The sequence below is a fragment of the Gracilinanus agilis genome, chromosome 1, assembly GCF_016433145.1.
Source record: "Gracilinanus agilis isolate LMUSP501 chromosome 1, AgileGrace, whole genome shotgun sequence".
NCBI lineage: Eukaryota > Metazoa > Chordata > Mammalia > Didelphimorphia > Didelphidae > Gracilinanus > Gracilinanus agilis.
In genome coordinates this window covers 440,836,386-440,860,834 of record NC_058130.1, presented here as the reverse complement: position 1 = coordinate 440,860,834, position 24,449 = coordinate 440,836,386, and the positions used below count along the sequence as shown (strand labels likewise).

Below are 24,449 nucleotides of genomic sequence, written 5' to 3'. Positions count from 1 at the left end.
TTAATCTTTTTTAATATCTTGAACCCCATTGGCAAAAAGGTGAAGCCTGGGGGCCCCTTCTCAGAATGTTTTTTTTTAAATGCCTAAAATAAAATTCATATGATTATAGACGAAACCAATTATATTGAAATAGTTATCAGAATATGTTTTTAAAAATAAAAACAAGTTTCAAGAATCTTGACCCCAGCCTAAGAATTTCTCAAGAATCTTTACCCCAGTCTAAGAATTTCTGATATAGACCAAAGTCTTCCTTTTATTGATGAAAAGACTGAGACCTAGAAAAGTAAAAGACCTGCTCATGGTTCCTCAGTAAGTTAGTGTCAGCTAGTCTTCCATGCCAGTAACTTTAACCTAAAAAAAGTAACAAGTAATTCTGAAAAAGTAACAAGACAAGAGTCAGTAAACATTTATTTAGCACCTATTATGCGTGCCAAGAGCTCAGGATACTAAGAAAGACAGAAGACACGGCCCATGCACTTGAGGAGCTTGAAATCTAATGAAAGAGACAACATACAATAGCTGTGTACAGATAAGCTACACTTAAGGTAAAAGGGAAATGATCAGTGAAGAGAAGGCACTCAAATGAAGAGGGATTAGGGAAGGCAAAAGAATGCCAACGATAAAGAGATGTACAGTTGTGACCTCACTTGAGTTTTCTGTTCTTATTTTAGAAGTCTTACTAGTAGTTTCCTGACTAGAGATATTTCACTGTCAACCTTTCAAACTAGGGCCATTTCAATATTATTGCTTCACCAAATTACCAATTCACCAATTATTTTTGGTGCAAAGTCAAGTCAGCAACCATTTTTTGATTGCACTTAGCCCTATACAAGGAAGTCTAAGGCTGCTAGGATATGAAAGAAACACAAGTAAGTCAGTGTCAGTGGTATTCTTAAAAATGAATTTCAAAAGATGTGACTACTTTAGTTACACATTTATAAGTTGATAAGGAGAGAACTCCTAAACAAAATAATTTTTTTATATTGTAACTTTATGGCGTCAAATATTGCCTGAAGTTAGTGGTCTTCAAGGCTTTTGAGATGGATAATACTCTCTTGGTTCTATATAATTTTTTCTTGTTACAGCAACACCTGTAATAGGACTTTATTTTCTGAAAACAGTTTGGGTGTAACCTCTTCCATGCCTTTTCTGATTCCCCTAGTTGTATATTCTCCCTCCTAAATACACATACACAACTGTGTATGTATAGACTAAAATCCTAAAACACATGGAATTCATGTGGTTATTAATTAATGCTTATTGAACTGTCCATACACTAGGAAGCTTACTGTGTAATCAGTTAGGCAACATGTTCACATGTGAAACATCACTAAGTTAGGTGAAGAGTGGACAGAATAATATATAGATCACTGTGAGCCAGTAGGAGTTCTACGTAAAGATCCCATAAAGTTCTTTGAGGTAGGAGAGTTAAGACTCTTATAGATGTTATGAACCAAGTTTTAGTGGAAAAAGGATCACGTTCAGTATTAGGAAATTATGTCACCAAGTCAATAAACACTTATTAAATGCTTTATATGCTACTGATATTGTTAAGCCCAGGGAATTTAAAGAAAGACAAATAATCCCTTCTTTTCAAGGGGAGACAACTTATAAATAACTAGGTACATTCAAGATACATATATTTTATATGGAAGAATCTCAGGTGGGAAAGTACTATGAGAGAAATTAGCATTTACACAGTAATTAAGAGCCATAATAGGCCCTTGGTTGTTTAAAGATTATGATAGTAGTAAAACTCTTGGCTATGATAACTGCTCTATGTTCCTGCTATTTCTAAATCCTGACCACCCAATGAGCATATGACACCGGGAAAATCACAATTCTTCTCTGAGTCTCAGTTTCCTTATCCATCAGAAAGGAATATTAATACTTATACACTACCTCATAGGGTTGTTGGGAGGACTACAGTTTGTAGAATGTAAAGAGGTATAGGAAAATGACCTGTAAGGTACAAGGAGTACAGAATTGAAAGGAGAAATTACTTTCCCTGAGCTCTTTACAATATACCTTCCATTGATACTAAAAATGTTTGATAAGAGACAACCTTGGAAAGGACTCCAAGCAAATTAAAGTGAAATAGACCCAGGTGGACTGCTTGAAGGAAATATTGATAAGATACACATGTCCTACTTCCATCTAACTTTCTATAGTTAATGATTAGCAATGTTATTTAACCCATCTACATGTAATCATTTGTCACTCAGAAGTTCACCAGGAAACTGTCTCATCTTCAGACATTCCTCAGGTTTGTCTCTTTCCCTCATTAATTAGATTTTTCCCATCTATTTTTATTTAAGTAAAAGCTGGTGGAATGAGAATTGTTCAGAAACACCCTCATGGTGGAGATGCCAAAGAAGAGAGGGATAAAGATGATCAAGAATGGGAAAGTACCAGGTGAGAATTTTTTATAACTTGTAAACATTTCATGGACAGCTTCTGTCTGGTTAAATATTAATATATGTTCTCGATAAGTCCAACACCATAAATAATAGTGGCTAATTATGTGGAAGAGGGACTTTATGCAGTATTTTTTCTTTCCTCATCAGTAATGTGTGAAATTTTTGTTCCCAGTTAATTCAGAAGAGAAAAAGCACACATTCTCAATTCTTATAAAGAACAGTTTTCCTTTCATTCAGTCTAGTCCTTGTTCTTCCAATTTACCCAGTCATAATCAACCTTATCACTGAGAGAGCTATTCCTTACAGTTTTAATCTCCAGAATACTTGAGCCAGGCTTCAAAAAATATGATAGCTCCTAACTGGAGTGGGTATGAAAATTGGAAAATATTCATTATATACAACATAAAACAACTCACATTATTTAATCCAGTTTACTTATTTTTAACAGAAAATTGTTTATATGCCATTAGTCTAGAAAGCACAATTTAGGGGGAAGGAAATTAGGAGTTGCCTACTAGATTTGGAAATATGATGGATCTGAATATTTTTCTTTTTAACTGTGAGGTCATTAACTTGAAAGTTCAACACAAAGTCTTGTTTTGTAGAAAAAAAATCTATTTTATGAGAATATTACAGCACATAGCAGGTTTCCCAAAACTGTTCTTTAAAACATGAAGCAAGTGTCCACTCTGCTAAAGTTTTCCTTAATGAGATAAACTCCAACCAGAATTGGAAATACTGAGTCTTTATAAGCATTTTTTGACTAGTTAAAATAAAATTAATACTTTGCCAATAAAAGATCTTGAACTGTTTCTAATCCATCTACATTTTAGTATATTTTAAGTAGAATAAGTTATAGATCTTTTTTCTTTTTTTTTTTTAGTTTAACAATCTGTGGAACTTGGAGATGATAATTTATTGGCATACTTAAAAAATACAAAGCAGCAACCCACTTATTTTCTTCCTATTGATTTTTTATGAGTAATACAAGATGTATGTATGGTGAACAATTTAAATAAATAGTCCAGTGGTTGAAAGATTGCTAAGGAAGAATGGAACACTGCAGCTCTCTCGACTTTAGCATCTTAATCATCTTGGAGATTTGGTCTCTCCAGAATGAAGTGCCTTGGAACAGAGCTGATGACAAACTATGTATTAGGTTATTTTTGTCTCTTGCAGCCAGGTCTTTATCTTTTATAACAATATATCTATTAGGTTGAGTCAGACTCTTATTTCAGTAAATCTGTTAATCTCATGAGTATGACTCTTCATGCCAATGATTCAATTCACAGACTGTCCATCTCTCTTATTCTTTATGACTTTTGTTTTTATCTTCCCTTAAATCCTTCACAGAAAGGTATACCCAGTGTCCTAGGAGCCTTCTAGATCAATTAACAATATGAAGAGAGCTAGGCTGTTCAGGAACCCATTGATCAGGGTCTTTAATTAAATCCAGCAGCATGTACAAGGCAGACTTATAAACCATAGGATCTTATACTGTAGGAAAAAATGCCAAGACATGTAGTTTTGGGAGTCCAGGGAATGAATCACTTAAAAAAACCCTGTTATGATATGTTTTGGCTCAGGTTTTATGTTTGGCTAGCTTAAAAACCACCCCACCTCCCTTTTTTCATCTCTTATTGATTCCACTAGGCATTGTATAGGTTCATCACTACAAATCTTTATCATACTCTCAGGTCTCAAATCCCACTTTATCCCATTTTAACCTTTTGAATTTTTAGTAGATCTTAGAAGATCAAAGCCCTCTATGGTGACCTCACTCATTGATCCTTACCCTCCATCTCAGATATCTCTATAATCTTTACTCCTCCTTTTCCTCTATTTAAATCTTCAAACCTATTCCCTCCTGTGTTTTCTAGGACTTTGCTCCTTCTATCATACCCTGATTTGGGTTTTTTGGGGGGGATTTAATTTTTTAATATTTTTAATCTCTCTGTATCCTTTGGCTTTCTCCTTTGCAAATCAAATACTTACAAAAAAAAAAACCCTTAACCTTGATACCCTAAACCACCATCTAATTTCTTCCTTTTATTGCTTAATTTCTCCTTCTTATGAAAAAGAAAATGCTGTTTACATTCATTATCCCTCACCATTAACTCAGGCAAGCATTAATCATCTATTTTTTAACTTCTGCCCCAAAGACTACTGCATCTATTTTTATAAATGTCTCCAGTGGCCTAAACTACTAATCTACTTTTTTTACAATCATTTTATAAAATACTTATAAATCATTATTTTATAATCATTAAGTCTCTTTTCTTCTTGTTCTCCCTATAGAATTCATTACTTGATTATATTAAGTATAGTGATGATGATTTTTTTTGTCATGGATTCCCTGAGTACTCTGATGAGACCTATGGATTTCTTCCTAGAAGAAAATTTTTAAGTGCATGAGATTATAAAGGAAATGAATTATATCCAAATACACTTATTAAAATACTTTAAAAAAACCTCATGGATCTCAGCCTAAAAAAACCCCAAAAGAAAGAAATTATTTTAAACCTGCCAGTTTCCAAAAATACTTTCCCTCCCCATCCTTATAAGATCTCAAAAATGCATGAAACAGCTCCCTTTCTCCACAACCATAAATGATTTTTGGTTTTCTTAATGACAGCAAATCATAGTGCTGGAGTTGGTAAGGAATAAAGTGAGCCAGGTCCAGTATTCTTTCCACAGTGAAATGTTAATTTTGGTAATAAAATGAGTCAGGTTCTTTCTGTACTACCATCCCTCTGATAATCCCTTAGCCTCACCCATAATTTTTGGAGGGTGGTGGGGCAGTGTGTTACCAACCAGTTACCTAGAGGGATTAGTGCCTTGAGGGTAAGCCATTTAGGCTGACTCAGAGGAAGGCTTAGTAAAGTTGTGGGTGTCTGTGCTATTTGCCTTTGTTCCAGGGGCTCCACCTAAATCCTGAGGAATTCATCTTCATCCCCAACCCAGATTCTTCTGTGCTTGTAAGGGCTCTTTTGGTTTCAGAAATGGTTATGAATGTCCATTCCTGTCCATTTTTTATCAAAGTAAAGAAACCCACAAAATGGCTATAGTAAGTAATTATAAAGTTAATGAATTTTAGAAATGGGAATGTAGGAAATCTCAAAGTATCAGTGTGTTTCTTGAACCAGCCTTTCACTCTAAAAACATTCCTTTTCTTCTCTGCTACTCAGAAACACTTGGCATACATTTAAGACATCTCTGTGAGTTGGACATAACAAATGGTAATAAGGAAATAACCTTTTCCTATCATATTAGAAACAACTCAAAAAACATGTAGTCTTTGTTAAAAAAAAAAAAGTAAGATTGTAAATTACTTGTTTCTTGACTTCAGTCAAGGTAGTATTAAGTTTGAGTCTGAAAGTACTATGAAAATGTAGGAGTCAATTGCCTTAAGCATTGAAGGTGCCATTTTGCATTAATTCTTTTCATTCTTTAAGCTCAGGATTCCTTGCAGAAATCATCCTCATGAGAATACTGAACAATTCTTTTTTCATTTCTTTGTAGGCTTTTTTCTTTTCCTAAAAAAAAAAAAAAAAAAAAAAAAGAAGAAGAAGAAGAAATAGTATCTATAGTCGAGGTTTTGATTGGCAATTGCAAACGTTTACAGCTGCCCGGTACTGCAGTGCACTTATGAAGATGAACAGCTTTAATTACCACTGGGATTATGAATTCTAGAGAGTAGAATCAATCATTTTCAAAACCTTTGTTATCACTGAAACTGTGTCATGGGTGGGCTTTCTGTTTAAATTTTATTTTAAAAGCTACTTAGATTAAAGGCATATAATCCTAGGATGCATACAATGCATGGTTGACTCATTTGGAGTTAAAAGTTTAAAAGTACCATCAACATTTGACTTTTTTCTCATAGCAGAGTAATGCTTTGCTAGACTTTTAACTCAGCAGTAGCAGCACTGCGTTCTATTATTGGATACACTTCATGGTAATGTGAACTAGAATCCTAAAAAACTGAAGCGACATTTAGATGGAAGTTGGAACATAAACAGTGATTTTAGCAGTCCTCTTGGTTACAGTTTATTCTGAAAACAAAACAAGATAAAACCAAATACTAGTTTTAACACAACTATGACAGTTAAGTAGTGACAAATCAGCTTGGTCTACTTTGTCTGTATGCCCAAAAATTTCACCTTGAAGTTATAAGACTGTGTTATTATCTATTTCATTAAACCATGCTGTGGAGCAGTCTCAATAGCACCATCAGGCTATAGCCATCATCCCAGCTACCAGGGAATATGTTTATATGCACAGACTTAGGAACCATTAGTCTTTTAAAAGGGATATGGCCTTTGCATTTTTTAGCTTGGAGATGAGCTGTTAATTCCTTGGGGGGATTCTTACTGCTGATGTCCAGCACAGAGGGTTGGGTCAGCCTTCTCCCCTGCAAAAGCTGCTGAGCTTGGAGACCCCTGTCCTGGGCAGTTCTGTCACATGTGCTGTGGTCTGGATTTAGATGCTGGGTGAACTTTAGAGCACTTTCTAGTGCTTAAGTTTCTTCCTTTGAAAAAGGGACATTATTCTTGCCATCTGCTTACCTTCAGAAAGCTACTGTATGCATTCATTCTTTCTGCAAGCATTTATTAGGCATCTGGTATACACCAGACACAGAAAATACGAAAACAAACATCCTTACCCTCAAAGACTTTATAGTCTATTGGCAATGGTGATAAACGCTGATATTATGAGGAAAACTAATATTTTATTTAGGCCCATGTTAATAGAATAAAATCGGACCATGTACCTGGCTATTTCAAAAATCCTGCCTCCGCCATTACATTCTGTACCTTCCTCTACATTCCCCAGGGAGCGTGCTCAGGTAGCAAAAAAAAAGCCAAGCCCAACTTCCCAATATTTAAAGCCGGGCTTTAACTTGAAGATGTCATCCAAAACAGGAAACCCTTTGGACCATGGGAAATGTAGTTTCAAAGTCCCCACATGTCCACAGGAAGTTGTCATATCTACATATCTTGAGGCTTAATACCTCTAAATGGAACCCCAGAAATTCTAAATAACACAGTGGCAACGTGGTAAATACAAGTTCACTGAAAAGTCAAGTAAGAAGGACTGCAGGAATCAGGAAAGGTGTCTTTCAGAATATGAATTTTAGGTTGACCTTTGAAGGAAATTAGGGATTCTAAGAGGCAGAGGGGAGAAGGAAGTAGATTCTAGGAATGGGGGGACATTAGGGTGGATCATCCCAAGTAAGAAACAATAGCAAGAGTATCAGTTCAGAGAATTAAGAAGGGAAGTTGTGTATAATAAATTTCAAAAGGTAGGTGTGGCCAAAGGAGATCCTAGATGTAAAGTCATAAAACCCACGTTCATACCCCATCTTAACTATGTTAGATGTACGTGTGGCACACATAGCCGAACTCAGTGTTCCATTTTTGGTCTGATTGGAGCAGAATACAGCCGTACTATGAAATATAGTTTTGTACACTTTTTTCTTAATTCAGCATGTGGTTGTGTTGCCTTGCTTGGCAGCCACATCATACTATTGGCTTATATTAGTGCATTCCACTAAAACTCCACATCTTTTTCAGATGAACTACTCTCTAGCTATGCCTTGAGTTATGAAGATTTTTTAAAAATTCAAGTATTACTTGAGATTTAACAAGGAAAAATATAATCTTATTAGATTTGGACTAATGTTTTAATAGGTTGATATTTTTTGTAATCTTGATTGCATATTACCTAGTTTTGTGCTGTTTCCAAGGTTGATAAGTATGCTACCTGTGGCTTTAAGTCATGGAGAAAAATGTGAAGCAGTAGAGATCCCGAGGCATCACTAAAGAGTCCTAAGTTGACATCTAGACAGCTAAGTGAATGTGAAGACAGTGTCAGACTTGGTAGTCAAGAATACCTGAGTTCAAATTCTGCTGCAGAGATTTACTAGATATGTGATCCAGCACAGGTTTTCAGCCTCAGTTACTTTATCTGTAAAATAAAGACATCACAAGTACCTCACTGAGTAGTAGGGATCAGATAAGATAACCTGTTAAGCACTTGGCAACCTTAATGTATTATACAAGTGCTACTAGCTATTGTAATGCAGGGTTGCAGCAAAAGCTCTTACTTTTGCAAACCAACTGTAGCACCCCTGACAGTTGGAAAGGGATAGAATTTCACCCGGTGCTCACGGAAAAACCATTAGACATTAGAGTCTATAAATATCCCTGGAGAACCAACTGAAGGGCTCTTTGCTTCTGGGCACTTTGGGCTTAACCTGATTTTCCTGGGACTCTCCCTTTACCTCTCTATTGATAACCTGCTCTTCCCTGGATTTCCACTTTGAGCCCTGGGAGGAAGGGTGATTTGGTGGGTGGAGATCATGGGAATTAGCTTTTGTAGGCAGACAGGACAACCTAAATCCAGCCATCCCCTTATCTGGTGATCTGATAAATCCTTTTACCTCAGGACAGCAAAACTATCCCTGACTAAGGGAGCAGGCCTACCTCAGTCTGACTCCTTCTTCTGTGGCCCTCTCCCAGCATTAGCTTCTCCCTAGCAGTAGTTACAAAACCATAATACCTTTTTCCCTCAGCTTACCCCTGGCATTAATAAACCCCTTTGGTATTTACCCAAAGAGTTTCTGGTGAATCATTGTATCCACTAGTTGGGCAAAGGCTGAAGAAGGAAAGGAATAACCTTTCTTTATTTCTTGAGGGCAAAGCTAGGCATCTATCTTGGGCAGGAAGTGGCCAGCTGCCTCCTCCTGTAAGGTTTCAGTTTTCACCTGCAGGGAGGGGCCTCTTGTCTCCTCCCTCAAGGGACCTTAGAAACTCACAACAGAAACCCTTCAGCCAAACTCATACCATCTCTGGCTGACCCAATTCTTCTTGTATTGTAGAGGTAGCCTCCTTGCCTGAAAGACCCAGCTTATTCCTCCCAGTACCCTCAAGTACCTAGCCTTTGTGATTAGCCTGCTTGATTAGCCCTTCCAATATTCCCCATTCATTCCTTAACTTCCTATATACCCTTTTATCCTTTTATCAATATTGCCCTTTGATTTTATAACACTATGAATCATTGATGATTCTTGTTGGGTCTGGTTGTTTAGTTCATAATCTACCTAATTGTACTGTCATGTAATAATATCAACAACAAGCTTATATGTAGCACGTTAAGGTTTGCAAATACTTATGTATTTTATATAGAACAATAGAATGAAAAGTTTTGTAAAATACTTTGCTAAAACATATGTAAACTATATTTGTTATTTGCCCTGATCTTTCAGGCTGTCATTTTTTCTTGTTTTCTTAGGGAACTTCTAGTATAGAAACTTCTTCTAACAATGCAGATTAACTAATTTGTAATTTTTAGTCTTAAGGACTTATCTGTGGACACTGAGGGGTTAACTGACTTGTCTTTGGTCATACAACTACCATACTGGAGGCAAGACTTGAACCCAGGTCATCCTGGCTCCTAAGTGGGGCAGGTAGGTGGCATAGAAGTTAAAGCACTAGTCATGAAGCCAAGAAGACCTATGTTCAAATTTGGCCTCAGACACTAACTGTGTATGACCCTGGGTAAGTTATTTAACCCTGCCTTTTTGCCTCAATTCTTCATCTATAAAATAGGGATAATAATAGCACTTCCTTGGAAGGGTTGTGTAATAGGTATAGGCTTTAAAAGTAGGAAAGCAGACTTAGCAGACAGGCTATGGAAAAAAACCTATACCTATTACAGTTGTTACGAGGATCAAATGAGAAAATAATTATAAAATGCTCAGCACAGTCCCTGGCATGTTGTAGGCACTACATAAATGCTTATTTCTCCTCTTTCCCATGTAACACTTTTATATTCATGCTGTTATCAATTTCTTACCCTTATGTGCATTTTCTTTTTAAAATCTTATTATGAGGCGGGGATGGAAATTAAGATCTAAGTTGTTGCTGAGTGCCTCAGACATCAACTGTAATCTCTTTAGACAACTACACCTTTTCCAAGAGAACATGGATCGCTCACTTAGATCTGGAAGAAACCTCAGAGGCCACCCAGTCGAATCCCCCCTCTTCTTGACTCGTTTAGGGTCATGCTGGTAGTAAAGTAAGATCTGAACCCAGATCTTCTGATTTCCAGAGGAAATTTCCTTTCTTTTTTACTCTATTATCTCATCCATGTTACCTGTAGTCTGTGTAATTACAGATTTGTAAAATGTATCATTTAATAATGTTTTATCTGTAAATTTGGTCTAAATTTCCAAGATAACCTTCCAGCTCAAAAATGCTAGTTACCATAGAGAAAAGTAGTTAAATAGGCCAGCCCAAGCTCAGGCATAATCAGTCAGCTAGTCAGAAGCATTTATTGAGGATATTGCATAGAATGGTACTGTGGTAGATATTATTATTAAGAGAAAAGTAGAACTGAGTGGGAAAGTTCAATAGGGAAAGTAGAGGAAAAGAGATACATTAGAAGGAAGATTAATCCTCTGCCTTCAGGAAGCTTATGATTCTTTGAGATTTTGCAACATAAAAAACAAATTAGTAACACTTTACTTGGTAGGTCTCAGATAACTACAAAACACTGGAATATAAAACAGCGCTATAAGAATGTAAGAGATTTAGGTGGAGACTGAGTAAACTGGGAGTCTCTGTATGGTCTATGCATGTCTTCAGTAAAATAAATTACTTAGAGATGCGGACAAAATATATCGTAGACTTCTAAGTATAAAGTAATAGTCTATATTCTTGGAGTTTATATAACTGACTTTTCATCACTTAAAAAATGACTTATTGATGCTTTTTTTTCTTTGATTCAGTCATTTCTGGAGAACCCTTCCCTATTTCAGTCTGAATTTTCTTTTAACAAAATGAGGGAAAGTCATAAACATTTCATGGAGGAACCTCATCTGGCAGTGTATACAACAGTTTGCCTCAGTAATTCCCCCCTTTTCTACCATAAGGAGAATGATAGGTATCATTAATTGCTGTATTAATTGGTCACTACTATTTTGATTATTTAGACTTTACCTTCTTTTAGTAATCCTTTTGTTTATTGTGTTTGCCTGTGTGTGCGTGTGTTATTCTTTTGGCTATTCTTATTTCACTCTGCGTTGGTTCATATAAATCCCAAGTTTCTCATTAACACAGTAATATTCTATTGTGTTCATAAACTGTAGTTTTTTGTTTTGTTTTTTTAGCAGTTCTCCAATTAGTGAGTCACCACTTCTTTTTTAGCAACAGAAAATACATGGGCTTTTACTTGATAACATAATATAGTGCTGTGCACTTAGTAAATTAGTGCTCAGTGAAAGGTTTTCCATCGGTGACCTCTCAGAGTTTGCATTTAAAAAATTTTGTTTTGTGTGTGTCTATAAATATATAAATATTTGTTCTAGAGCTTCTTGTTTGGGGTATCTTAGGAATATTGTGTAAAATTGTGTGTCATTTGGAAAATTTTTTTGCCAGATTGCCATGGGGATATAAGGTATAATATACACCCTCTGACACCCTCAGCTGTCTTAAACAAAGTGGCAGCTATTTAGCATTGATGTAAATTTGTACTTTATCTGTAGACTGTCCTGATTTCTGTTGTCTCTGGAGAAAGACTTGAAATCTGGCAGGTAGTGAATCAAAGCCTATCCACAGAGTGATAGAGCATATGGGCATCCATATGTCAAAAGTGCCTGGCTGGACTCTTTTAATTCAAGAGTGAGAAAGAAAGTGGTTAAAGCCCCTTGGCTTTCCAGGGATGTCTGTTACTATTAGGTAATAGGCTTTGATACTGTATTTGTAGTACATCTGTTCTTTCTTCGTTTCAAAACCAGTGGAGGAACCAGGTGTGATTTATTAGCTCCCAAGATCCTTCCCCCTCCCCCAAAACAGATTTTCACAGTCTCATTCATAGGTAAAATAGGTGGTAAGGTAATGAAGAAAGGAAATGGTGCTCTCAGTTTTTGTTTGTTTTGTTGTCTATTGTTTTTCCCCTAATATTAAAAAATTAATTTGATGTAAACAAAAAGATGCTTTTACTTAAAACTTCCTCTCCCAAATTAATCTCAAGCTTCATAGTAGGTATTCCATAGATACTTTTTCATTCACTCATCTTTTGACTACATGGTTTTTCTTAGGAGGGATAAGTTCTATCTTTGGACTTGGTAAATTATTATTTTCAAGCAACTGAAAAAGCATGTGCTATTAGTGAGGGATTCACAGAATTATAAAATATTAGAAATGGAATGGAGCTTATTAACCATTGTAACAACTAGGAGCCTCCAACAATTCATATGTGGGTCTAACAGATAAATTTACTCTCAGATTCAGAATACACAATTCTGTGAGTATAAATTTCTTCAGGACTATATAGATCATGAGTTTCTGCTAGTGTATTTACTTTTGCTAATCAGCTAAATGATAGAATCTATTTAAAGCTAAGGAACTTAATGAAATAGCATAGTAAGGAAAGCCACAATAAAAATGTCCTTTATAAACTTAGATGACATTTTTCCACAAATGCACATCATCAGTAAATAGAAAACACAGATAAAATATATGGAAGGACACACACAGGAACATGTGTAGCCAGAATATATAAGTAGAGTAGAATGTCTGTAGCACAGCAAGGCCACTAATGTCTTCTATTAGCATTGAGTTATATACTCTTACTGAGCCTACTCTAGCATTGGCTAACGTTTTCAAGTTTTGTGTGCCCAAACTGAACCTTCAAGTTGAATGTGAGCCCCCCCACCCCACATTACCCCAGAGTGTGGAGGAAGTGACCCCCCTTTGGGCAGCTGGACAGAGGGGCAGGGCATACAAAAATGTTCTCAGGCATTAGGAAGATGGGGAGGGGAGCAGCTTCCTCCCCACTGCCAGCCTGGCACACATGCCAATACTTTGCCAATGCTGGCCTACTCCCTGATGGGCTCAGATAACATGCAATCTCTGCCAAGTGTATACAGCTTCAAGCAGACATGGAGCTCATGTGTGGTGTGGCTGGGAGTATGGATACAACATGTTAACTGCCTACATCGTCACTTGGCCCCTTGTCTAATGGTCCCTTCTGTTCCATTAGGCCCAGGTCTGCATAGCTTCTCTTTGGTTTCAGGCAAACTGGAGTCCTTTTGCTAACTTCCTGGTCACCTAGTGTATTCTGGCGTAGGGCTAGAAATTCTTTTGTACATCAAGCATTGTCTTATTTCTAGTAATGCCTCATTCCCCTGATACTTTGGAAAACAGAACAGATACAATCTTGATAGTTCCAGAATAGTCTAAATATTCTTGGATCAGCACTGTTCTCTTGAATTCTATTTATATTTATATAAATCTAAACTTTCTCTCTTCTTGAGTTAAATTTTTTAACTGCAATTTTTAGATTTTGGTCTTGTTTTTAAAACACATTAAATAGGGGTAGCTAGGTAGCATAGTGGCTAAAGCACCAAGCCTAGAGTCAGGAGGACCTGAATTCAAATGTGGCCTCAAACACTTCCTTGCTATGTGACCCTGAGCAAGTCACTTGACCTCAATTGCCTAGCCTTTGCCTGTTCTTAGACTTGATGCTAAGAGATTTAAAACAAACAGTTGTACACAAGAGACTAAAGCATTTTTCTGTTTTAAAAAAATGTCCTCCCTAAGGAGCAGAGCTTTTGAAGTAAATCATTCAACAAGCAGTTAAGAAACACTCACAAGGTCACAGAACATTAGAATTGGAAAGACCTTAGCAGTCTAATATCTTGTGTAGTTCTTTTCCTGTTACTGAGGTCCAAAGAAGTGCAATGACTTGACCAAACATTCCTTACACTAACTCACCCAATTAAATGTGATGTCAAGGACTCTTATCAATGAACCTCAAGTAAGTGCTATTTCTTACCTGGACCTAATTCCATTTCTTCCATTTATCTTCTTTTTTGTCTTTGAATTCTGAGTCCCTAGCATAGTGCCTGGCCCATTGTAGTCATTTATTTGGAGGTAAGTACTTTTGGGGACACGGTGGCATTTTACTCTTTAAGTTCTTAATGTTGATGATGTCTTATACTTAGATCAGCCAGTAGGTAAGATGGAGGAATGCTTCACTACTCCTTAAATAGCAAGGCCACATATTTACAAAAAGGAACTTAAAAGAAGAAACCTTTATTTAAACTATACAGGGATAGGAAATTTTGTGCTCATTCTAACACCTAGCTTATCTGATGTCTAGTTATGATGCAGTTGTACAGGTTGTTTTCCCCTCCATTGTTAAAAAATATATACTTTTTGTTCTCTAAAACTGAACAGAATGTTAGTAACAGTTTTGGGGCTGCAAATGCTCTCTGTCTCTATGAGAATGATGTTTTTGTTTTTGCTTTTTACATGAAATTTTTCTAGGCCAGAATTGAACTTGTTTTTTCCCCCCAGTAAACTTTGACCTATTGTAGAAGGATATCATTCATCCTATTGAATTTACAACCACAGTGTCTTTTAATTGGTCCTTGGAGAAGAACTAGTTTAGTAGATGAAATCATTGCTACTATAAAAAAGAGATTTACAGCCATTTGTGGACTCTTTAATAGCCAAATAAATCTTGTCCACCTGGCATCTTCTTGAGGGTAGGTTTTATCCAACCTTTAACAAAGAATGAAAGAGAATTTCTGACAACAGCAACTAAAATTTCTACTTAGTGGTTTTTTAAAAATAATTAGGTGCTTTTAGCACAAGCTTATTTAAGAGAAGCTTCAATCTCTTACTTAATCTCATGTAATATGGAAAACTTCGTGATTTTTTCCTCCACAAATTGCTGAATTCAGACTCAAGGTTTTTAAGCATCTGTCAAAGGGGGTCTGTACTCTTATTAAATAGCTACTGGCTTACACTTATGCAGCCCCTCAACTCTCAGCTCTTCAGAGACACATCTGTTTTAATTCTAAAAGTAGACAAGGAAAAATTGAAATATTTGGAGGGAAGACAAAACACAGCTGATTATTTGGAGATATGATACCTAGTCTTTATATATAATAATGCATCTTCAAATTTAGATAGAAATTAGAGGCAAGTTTTAAGCTTTGAAATTACAACAAATAAATTTTCTGAAGGTAGCTAGAAGTAAAGGAAATCAGACTAGAAAATTTGAAATTAAAGGAAGTAGAAGTAGCATTGCAAACCCATGATTCATTGCTGCTAAATTTATGGTGGTTTTAATTGGCAGGGGAAATGAGTCTTAAATGTAGGAAGGGAAGGGTGGTGCAGAATGAGCTAAACACCAGATTCTGCTGAAGAAAGAATTTGTATTCTTTGTGCCAAAGATTTTAGAGGTGATTACAGAGCAAAAAAAAAAAAAAATATATATATATATATATATATATACACACATATATATAAATTTTTTTCATCTGTGGCAAAACTAAGGTAATGGTATATTCTTTATTTTAAAATGCTATGAAAAGGGGGTTAAAATTTAGGCAGGGGAAGAGAAAAGAGATGAATGAGGAAATAGGAGTAACTTTCCCGTAAACTTTAAAAAACCCTCCAAGTTGATATCCTCGTGTAACTGAATTTGCCATCATTGGGTGAAAGACTGATTATAAATCTAAGAGAAGCTGCCAAGATATGGCAGTGGGATGTCTATGACTTGTTTTCTTCCCTGTGAGTCATTAGTGAATCAGTTGCCCTTAGGGCATCATGGAATAAGTGGGGAAAGACATTTTCAGACATCACTTATGAAAAATAAGGCAATGAGATTCCAGCTCTTCTCGATGCAAAAAAAAAAAAAATCCTATGGCACATTTATGATTACTAAAGCTAAAAATCCAGAAAGTCTACATAGTCTTTGGGTACATCTAGCTTCCCAGTTAGCCTATCACATTTTTCCATCTCTTAATTGCTATATTCTTGCTTTCTTGAGACTAAGCATGGTCTAAAGGAAAAGGCCTGGGTTCTAGTTGATTTTGCTACTAATTAGATCACCCTAAAAAGCTATATTATTTGAAACTTAAAAGGACCTTATAAATCTTCAGTATCTGTGAAATGAGATAATATATGCAAAGCAACTTTATACATGTTTACTGTTATTTTTGTTGTTATATTCTAGAATGCTCATTTTATAAATATTTAAGCTTCAAATAAGTTAGAAATGATTATTCAATATCCCAGAGGTAGTAAATAGAAGTATTGTAGTAAATAGAAGGATTGTATTTGGAACTCACATATGTTTCACTTGTCAATGCTTACTAGCAGTATGACCTTAGGAAAGTCATTTAAGTCTCAATTTCCTCATCTGTTCAGTGAGAATAATGGTATTGAACCTGCCTAATACATAGGATTGTTTTGATAATAAAATTTGACAATAAATGTAAGAACAGTGAAAAAATAGAGAGAGATCAAAGAAATAGTAATATTTACTGTTTGTATAATTACTTTATGTATTTTATAATATCTTTTATATAATCAGCTCTGTGAAGAATAGAAAATATGGATGAGATCATTCTTATTCTCTAAAGGATCTTAGAATATCCTACAAGCCCATTCATTCCTCAATGAGTTTGCACACCACTGCTATTTGAAGTAGATCCTACAGTTTTATAGAAGTCATTTTAGATTTCATTAGAATTGCATATGCTATATTCTTGAAACTTTAACTTAATGATTTTTTTTACTTGAAATTATTATGTTTTGCCATTCTTAAGATGGTGAGAAAAAGGAGAGGAAGGGGCTTCCTACTTTATATAGTTCATTGAGCAAACCTTTTAAAATGTTTTATTGATGCATTTTGTTTATATCATTGAATAAGTCTAGTTGGCTTATTCTTCAGTACGTAGGAAATATGTACACCATTTATAGTTTTGCTTTTGCTGTAGTGATTCTTAAAATGGACATCTAGCAATTGGAGTCTTGTAATAGACATCCATAAGAAGCTAGGAAAGATTTCTATCTTGTTTTTATACTATCGTTAGGAGTTAACATTGAAGATGTCATAACACTCAGCATTGTAATGAGGATGACTATAATGGAGTGTAATGAAATACATAGCCAACTCCAACCTTGGGTTTTTAATGAGAAGGGAAATGGTTTTACATATTTATTCTCTACTTAACCCAAAGTTGGCTATAGCTTTTGTCAGTGTAAAATACTAAGTATTTAGGTAGGTCAGTCTGGTGGGTTTTTCTTTGATGAAAAATGCTTAAGAAATAGATTTCTATTTTGTCCCCTGAATAAGCCTTCTTACTAAAAATTTAACAACTTTGGCCTTTTCCTCCCATCAGTTTTCCAAAGATACTCAGGGAACTAACTTAACAGGAATTATAGGATGGTAGAAAGCATGCTTGATTTAGAGCCAGCTCAAGTTCAGGTCCTAGTTTTGGTACTTCCAGCTTTGGTATTAATGAGGAGTGTTAACTAAATGGCCCCTAAGCTCCCTTCCAACTCCCTACCTATGATCCTCTGATCTAGAAAAGCAAAAATAGGCATGCCATGAATGAGGTCTGGGATGATTAGGAATCTCAAAACATCTCGGTGAGGTCTAAGATCCTGTAGTCTTAATTATAAGGTTGAAGAAGTGAAGTGATTTTCTGAAGGTCATAGCCCCCACTATGAAAAGACAGCATAATTTAACGAAAAGATCATTAAATCAAGAGGCAGGAAACAATAGTTTTAGTCTTGTCTCTGCCAACTAGTTGTGTGACCTTTGGGCAATTATTTCTCTCTGCTGCAGCTAAGTTCCCCACCCCACCCCCCCATCTTCCTACCCAATCTGTGAAGTTGAGAAGGTTGTACTCATTTGTTATCTCATATCCCTTCAAAGCCTAAAATTCTATGATTTCCACATTCTGATAAATGTACAAAAATTAATGTTTTTCTTTTTTTTTCAAGGATGCTAGCATTTTTATCACATTCTGGTTTTTTTTTTTTTTTTTTTTTTTTTTTATGAAATGCTTAATAGTAATTGCTATTCCTTAAAAAGAAAGTTGTTTTTCCCTTGGAGGAAAAGAAGGAAGCTGGTGTATAAATCTTTATTTCTTTAGCATTGGCATTTCTTCCAGAAGCAGCAACTTGGCTATGGCACTGGCTAAAGTATAAAGATGTGTAAAAAGGATTTTTTGGTACATCAAACATCAAATGTCTTCAATGCACAGCTTCTATGATTGAATTCAGTTACATAGGCACATTCCTAACTGCAGTCCTTAAGGGATGGTTGGGTATAGTAACTTTTGAAAAGAATAAAGTATAAAGGGTTTTTAAGTGTGGGAAGGAGATACTCCATACTAGATGCCAGGTATTCCTCATAGGGAACTGACCCTCCTTCCTAAGCAATTTTCATATGGATTGTTATCAAACAAATCTGTTTCTTTTGCACAGGCAATGGACATTGCATAACTTAGTTATTCCATATGGGCTAGTTGCCCTAGTTATGTAATTGAGGATAAATAGGTATTTATGAAGTGTGAAGAGTGCTCCCCAAAAGGGCAATTTTCTTTTAACCCCTCCCAGTCCAGTCTTTGTTTTGCCTAAAACAAATACATAAGTGGTTTCCTGAAAAGTGCAAATAGCAATTTTCTAAATCAATGCCAATTTTTTTCTACTGACTTAAGTTTGATTTGACAGGTTTTGTGTGTGTGTGTGTGTGTGTGTGTGTGTGTGTGTGTGTGTGTTTTCATTTTAGTTAGTCTTCCTTTGGCCGTGGAGTGGGAAGGACACTTCTAATACTTATTATGCTTTTAAGTTTCTCTGTCCCTTCTGCTCTCTCCATTTCCCCTTGGCTGTCTCTGTCAAATGGTTAATGATCTGTAAAGAAACATTGAAACACATTAGGAGAACTGTTTCCTAGGGGAACTACCGGGAGGGTTATCAGACTTTCTAAAATTGGGGCACAGCAGTATGTAAAGTGGGGAAATATTGAACAGTTGGTAAGAGATAGAGGGGAGCAGCAGAAAGAGTGAGAATTCTTGTTTATGCTTGGAGAATGTGCAGAAGAGCAATGTATGTGTTTGCTAAAACTGAGCAGGCTGTATTATCCAGGGACTGGCTGCCTGTCAGGTCTAATTTGAGATCATCAAATTAATTGTTACACATGACACACTGACATGTAAGAAAAGTGATAAATACCACTGTAGGCTTTTCCCTGTTAAAATTCCCTAGTTAGTTTACATGGCAGGAGAAGGGAAGAATGAACAGAACATGACAGCCAATCGTAGTTCATTCACTTACAAAGTAGAAATGGTCCTGCTTTTCTGAGTGACCTTGATCAACCTGCATTTTTCAGAAATCATTATTCGTCCTCTTTTTCCTTAAATATTCTGTATCTACTCCATATTTACTGGTGACATTAATAAATCAACAAGCATTTATTAAGTACCTATTCTTTGCAAAACACTGTGATAGCCTTGCCTTCTGGCTCTGTTAATAGGAATATCTGCAGTGGAAAGTTTTCACACTGAGTTCTACACAGATGAAAGTACAGGTCTGGACCAAAAAAAATTATATGGAGGTGTTATCACAGTCCTCCCATAAAATGTTAGTTCTTTAGGAACTCTTCTTGTTAAAAGTCTCACAAGATTTTGCTTTCCCAAGTTTCCTGAGGCCCTCAAGATTCTAGTACTTCTCTTCATTGATAGAAAAAAGACTCTCACTAGAATATCCTCACAGGACAAGATTGAAGGTGAAATTTTGCAGACATTACCTCCAAGTCCTTCGCCAGGTCAAGCATTACTTACTTTTAATGAAGGAAAGAAAAGGGTAAAAAAAAAAAAGTATATAGTGCCAGACACTGTGCTAAACACTTGTATCTCATTTTATCTTCACAATAACCCTGGAAAGTAGATGCTTTTATTATCCCTATTTTACAGTTGAGGAAACTGAATCAGATGGAGAGTGACCTGCCCAAGGTTAACATAGCCAGGACATATCCGAGATTGTATTTGAACTCAGATCTTCCTGACTCCAGAACCAGAACTCTATCCATGGTCACCTAGCTGTCTAAGAGAGAAGAGGGGAGTCATTTTTCCTTCTCTAATTCTTTACAATTTGACTTCCATGCCTATGAGTCTATCATATAACTATTAGCTTCACCAATAACCTTTTAATCAGTAGATCCAATGGCATTTGCTCACAGAGACTGTACTTTCTTAATTCTTTTTTCTCTCTCGGGTTGTCTTGACTTCTTCAAGAAAAGCCTAGGGCTTACCTTTTCAATTTTCTATTCCATACGATTTCTTTGAGGGCTTATTGTATCCCTTTTTCTCTTGTTTTACTTCCTCCCTAGTTTGGTGATATGATATGATCTGTGAAGACATGGAATGTTTTCACAGAATTTGGTTTGGGGGGGACCTCAATCTTCTAGGCTAACCCATATCTAAAAGAAGTCTCTAATGTAACAATACTGACCAGTAATTATTCAGCCTCTGCTTGAATAAATAAATAAATCTCGTCTTCTACTTTTCAAGACAGCACATTTCACTTTTGTACAGCTCTAATAATTAGCAAATTTTACCTGAAGTCAAGCCAAAATTTTGCCCTTTCAGCTTCCATCCACTGCTTCTGCTTCTTTTCAAACCAAATAGCAAGTCTTATCTCTCTTCCATTTGACAGCCCTATACACACTTGAAGACAGTTATCATATCTCCAAGTCCTCTCCAGGCTTAATATCCCCAGTTCCTTGAGTTGACTCATTTGATGTGAATTGAATTCTCATCAGTATCTTAGTTGCCTTAATCTTGATTATAATTTCATTATATTATAATGATTGAATATAATAACTCTCCAGTCTGTCAGAGACCTTAAACTGTTGTATCTAAAACTGAACATCCACAGGAATAGATAAAGAAATATCAGATAGGGACATTACCTCTGGAGAATCAACAATATTGTTGAAGACATTGGAGAGATAAAGAATAAACATGTTAAAAGATAATCCTAACATAAGGCATATAATAAGGGCCAAAGAAGTGGTACAGACAAAAGCTATAAGCATTCAAAGGAAGGCTTTAAGGGGGAAAGGTAGGATGGTAATGTATTGTGACCCACTTAGCATGAATACTGTAAAAATTGTCCTTCTAAACACCAGCTTAGGAGTTCAATATGAGTATTTTATAAATACTCTTCTCCAGTTCAAGATAATTCAGTATCTGATCAGATAACCTCTTTTACGTATCCAAAATAAAAGATGCCATAGTAAGTTTTGGCTTTTGGAGTTGAAATTTTAATTGTTTCTAATGAAGAAGGCGGCTTTAAACTTTACCCTGGATTAAATATGGCTAGATAGAGAATAGACCTGAGGCAGCAGCTGTGTTATGCCTTGTTATGCTAATCTCTCATTCTGCTTACCCTTAGCTTTCCGTTGAAATGAACCCAGGTTTATGACCCTTTGATCACTTCTTCCCATTTTTTAAATCTGAACTGTGTCTCTGACCTTTCCAGTGTTTCAGCAAGATCTCTTTCATGTTTGACAATTTTGAATACTTGGAGGAGCAGAGTTTTTAATTTACTCATGTCTAAACTAGGACCTCTCATCTAATCATTATTGCATGAGACATATATTCTTGCTTTGTTATTCTTTAATAGTGTGGCACAGTGTCAAGATTGTCCAGTCAATACCTTTCCATACAAAAATCCACATAAATTTTACATAAATCATAAGACAGATAGATAGGCAGATAGATAATGTATATCAATAATCTTGCAAGACTGTTTTTTTTTTTTGTGCTATTAGTGATGATCAGTCAGTCTCAAATGATAGCCAAAAGACAAGAATGGCAGCAAAGTCTCAGCAATGTTTTGAGTTGTGGGAGACTACAATAAAGTGCTCAACCAACTTTTGCTTGTCATAGGAGCGATGTTAGGCCATTGTGTACTGGGCTGGCTTTGCTGATATAGGATTCCTGCCAAGGGATCTCTGGGAGGTTATTCCCTTTGTTAGGTATATTTTCTAGCCAAGGGAAAAGTGCTTTCCAAGAGTCTAGAAGGAAAATAAAGGCATATGGGGGACAAACCTACAACTGGGACTTTTTCTCAAGTGTATTTCCCTTTCTACCTTTAGTTAGTGAAGCAACCTTCTCTCTACCCCACCTGACCCCACCCCTCCATCTCTTTTTGAATGCTATAGAAAATAGGTAATTCTAGTTAGCCAAAAGGAAAAGGAGTACCAGTGCCAACATAGGTGACTCAAGCACCTGCCTCCACCACTATACACCCACTCCATGCCAGTACCACCACTGCTATGAGACAGCTGTTACTGAAATGTTGACTAGGGTAGGAGGTGCTATTTCCAGGAGTATGAGGGACAGTATTAGCATGCCATGATCAAATACAAGGAAGTGAATCCTACTTTGCTTCTCTTCACTGTTAGAAGGTGGGAAAACAAAACTACATTTTTTTCTAGGTCTGTGCCTATGACCATAGCATAGGGGCCAAAGCCTCCCTCATCCCTATTTCAAATGATAATGTTAGAACATTACTTAATGCAGTGATCTTAAAGTGTCCTGGTGCTGTGATTTATTGGAAAGAATACTGCAGTAGGAATGAAATAAAATAATATATAAAGCACTTAGCATAGTGGCTGGCACATAATAGGTTCTAAATAAATGGTTACTTTCTTCTTTCTTCTGTCCTTGAAGAAGGCAAAGGATCCTTTAAGGAGAAAGTGAGGAGGAAATATATTTCAAACAGTGAGGCTAGATGCCTCCTGCAAAGGCTTGGAGAGAGGAAATAGAGGATCATGTGTGAGGAACAGAGATACTACTAATTTAGACAGGACTATAGGTTTCACTTGCTTTCATTCACCTCCTACCTAATATATAAGCGTATTTTTTTTTTATTCTTCTTTGCTATTAGTAGTTTTAGAATATTCTCTGGAGGGGGGCCTTATTTCTTTTTTCTTCAAAACTCATTCATCTGGTTCACAATGTATAAAAGTTTAAAATACAAAAGAGGGAAAGAAAATAGATTTATAGTCATAAAAATAGTTTTAAGAAAGTTTAAGTTCAGGAACATAAGTATGATCTTTATGTCTGTTTTATAATTAGAAAAGAAAATGAAATCTCTGGAAATGTTTATTAATGTACTTTTCAGCCCAAGTTTTAAAGATGAATCTACAATATTGTGTTAAGCTGGTATTTTAAGTAATATACTAGATTAGAATTGTTATAGTATGTTTATAATTCTATCTTAAAAGAACCCCAACTCAATGTCCATTTGCCCAGATGACACCAAACAATCTCTGCTGTGTGTTAATATTCCCATTACCACCTCTACAGGAAGTATCCAAGAGTCCTATTCTACTCTGACCCACCATCCTCTTCATCAGAACCAACTACCCTGCTATTTTGTGTCTCTGCCAGAACCTAAGTACCATTGAATCTGCCATGAAACTGAACCTACTTTAGTGTGTTGTCTCCTCCAATAAGAATGTTAGATCCTTGAGAGCAAGTGCTATCTCACTTACCTGTTGGTATCTACAGTGCTTGGCATATAGTAAGCATTTAATAAATTCTTCTCCATTCCATTTTCTATGCCAGTTAAAAAAAATCTGTGTTCTTTGGTAGTTTTCTGAAGTCTATTAGACTAGATAAGTTTATAATTTGCAAAGTTTGGGGTCTTCAGTAAAACAGAAAGAAATGTCCCATTATTCATAACAACTGTTTTACAAAAGAAAAAAGTTGAGAAACAAAGTGAATGCCCAACAGTTGGGGAATGGTCAATCTAGTTGTGGTATAAATACATAATAGAGTATCACTGCACCTTAAGAAATATAAGGAATTCTAAGAAACATGGGAAAATATACACAAAAGAAAGCTGAACGCTGGAGGCATCTCAATAAATAGCTTGATCCCAGAAGACATGACAAAATAGACCTTTTTCCTTTTGGTAGGAAGGAGGAGGGGATCGCAGCTGATACAATGCTTTATATTCTATTAAATAGTCACCATCTTAGTTGGTTTTGCTTATTAACTTTTAATTAGTCAAGAGGAACCTTGAAGATCATTCACTTTACTTAAACTGTCATTTTACAAGTGAAAAAACTTGAGTCTCAAAGAGGTGACTTGGCTTTTCCAAAACCACACTGAAGGGAGGAATGGAGTGGAAAAGGAGA

General features: G+C 35.9%; 1 protein-coding gene across 1 annotated transcript in view; it reads left to right on the top strand.

Moving 5' to 3' along the window:
- The window catches only part of LOC123238125 (death associated protein), a 73,390-nt gene that overhangs the window by 17,814 nt on the left and 31,127 nt on the right, over positions 1 to 24,449 (top strand). The window contains exon 2 of the mRNA XM_044665496.1: positions 2,319 to 2,415. Coding sequence (XP_044521431.1) covers positions 2,319 to 2,415 — 97 coding nt within the window. The remainder of the gene's footprint in view (positions 1 to 2,318; positions 2,416 to 24,449) is intronic.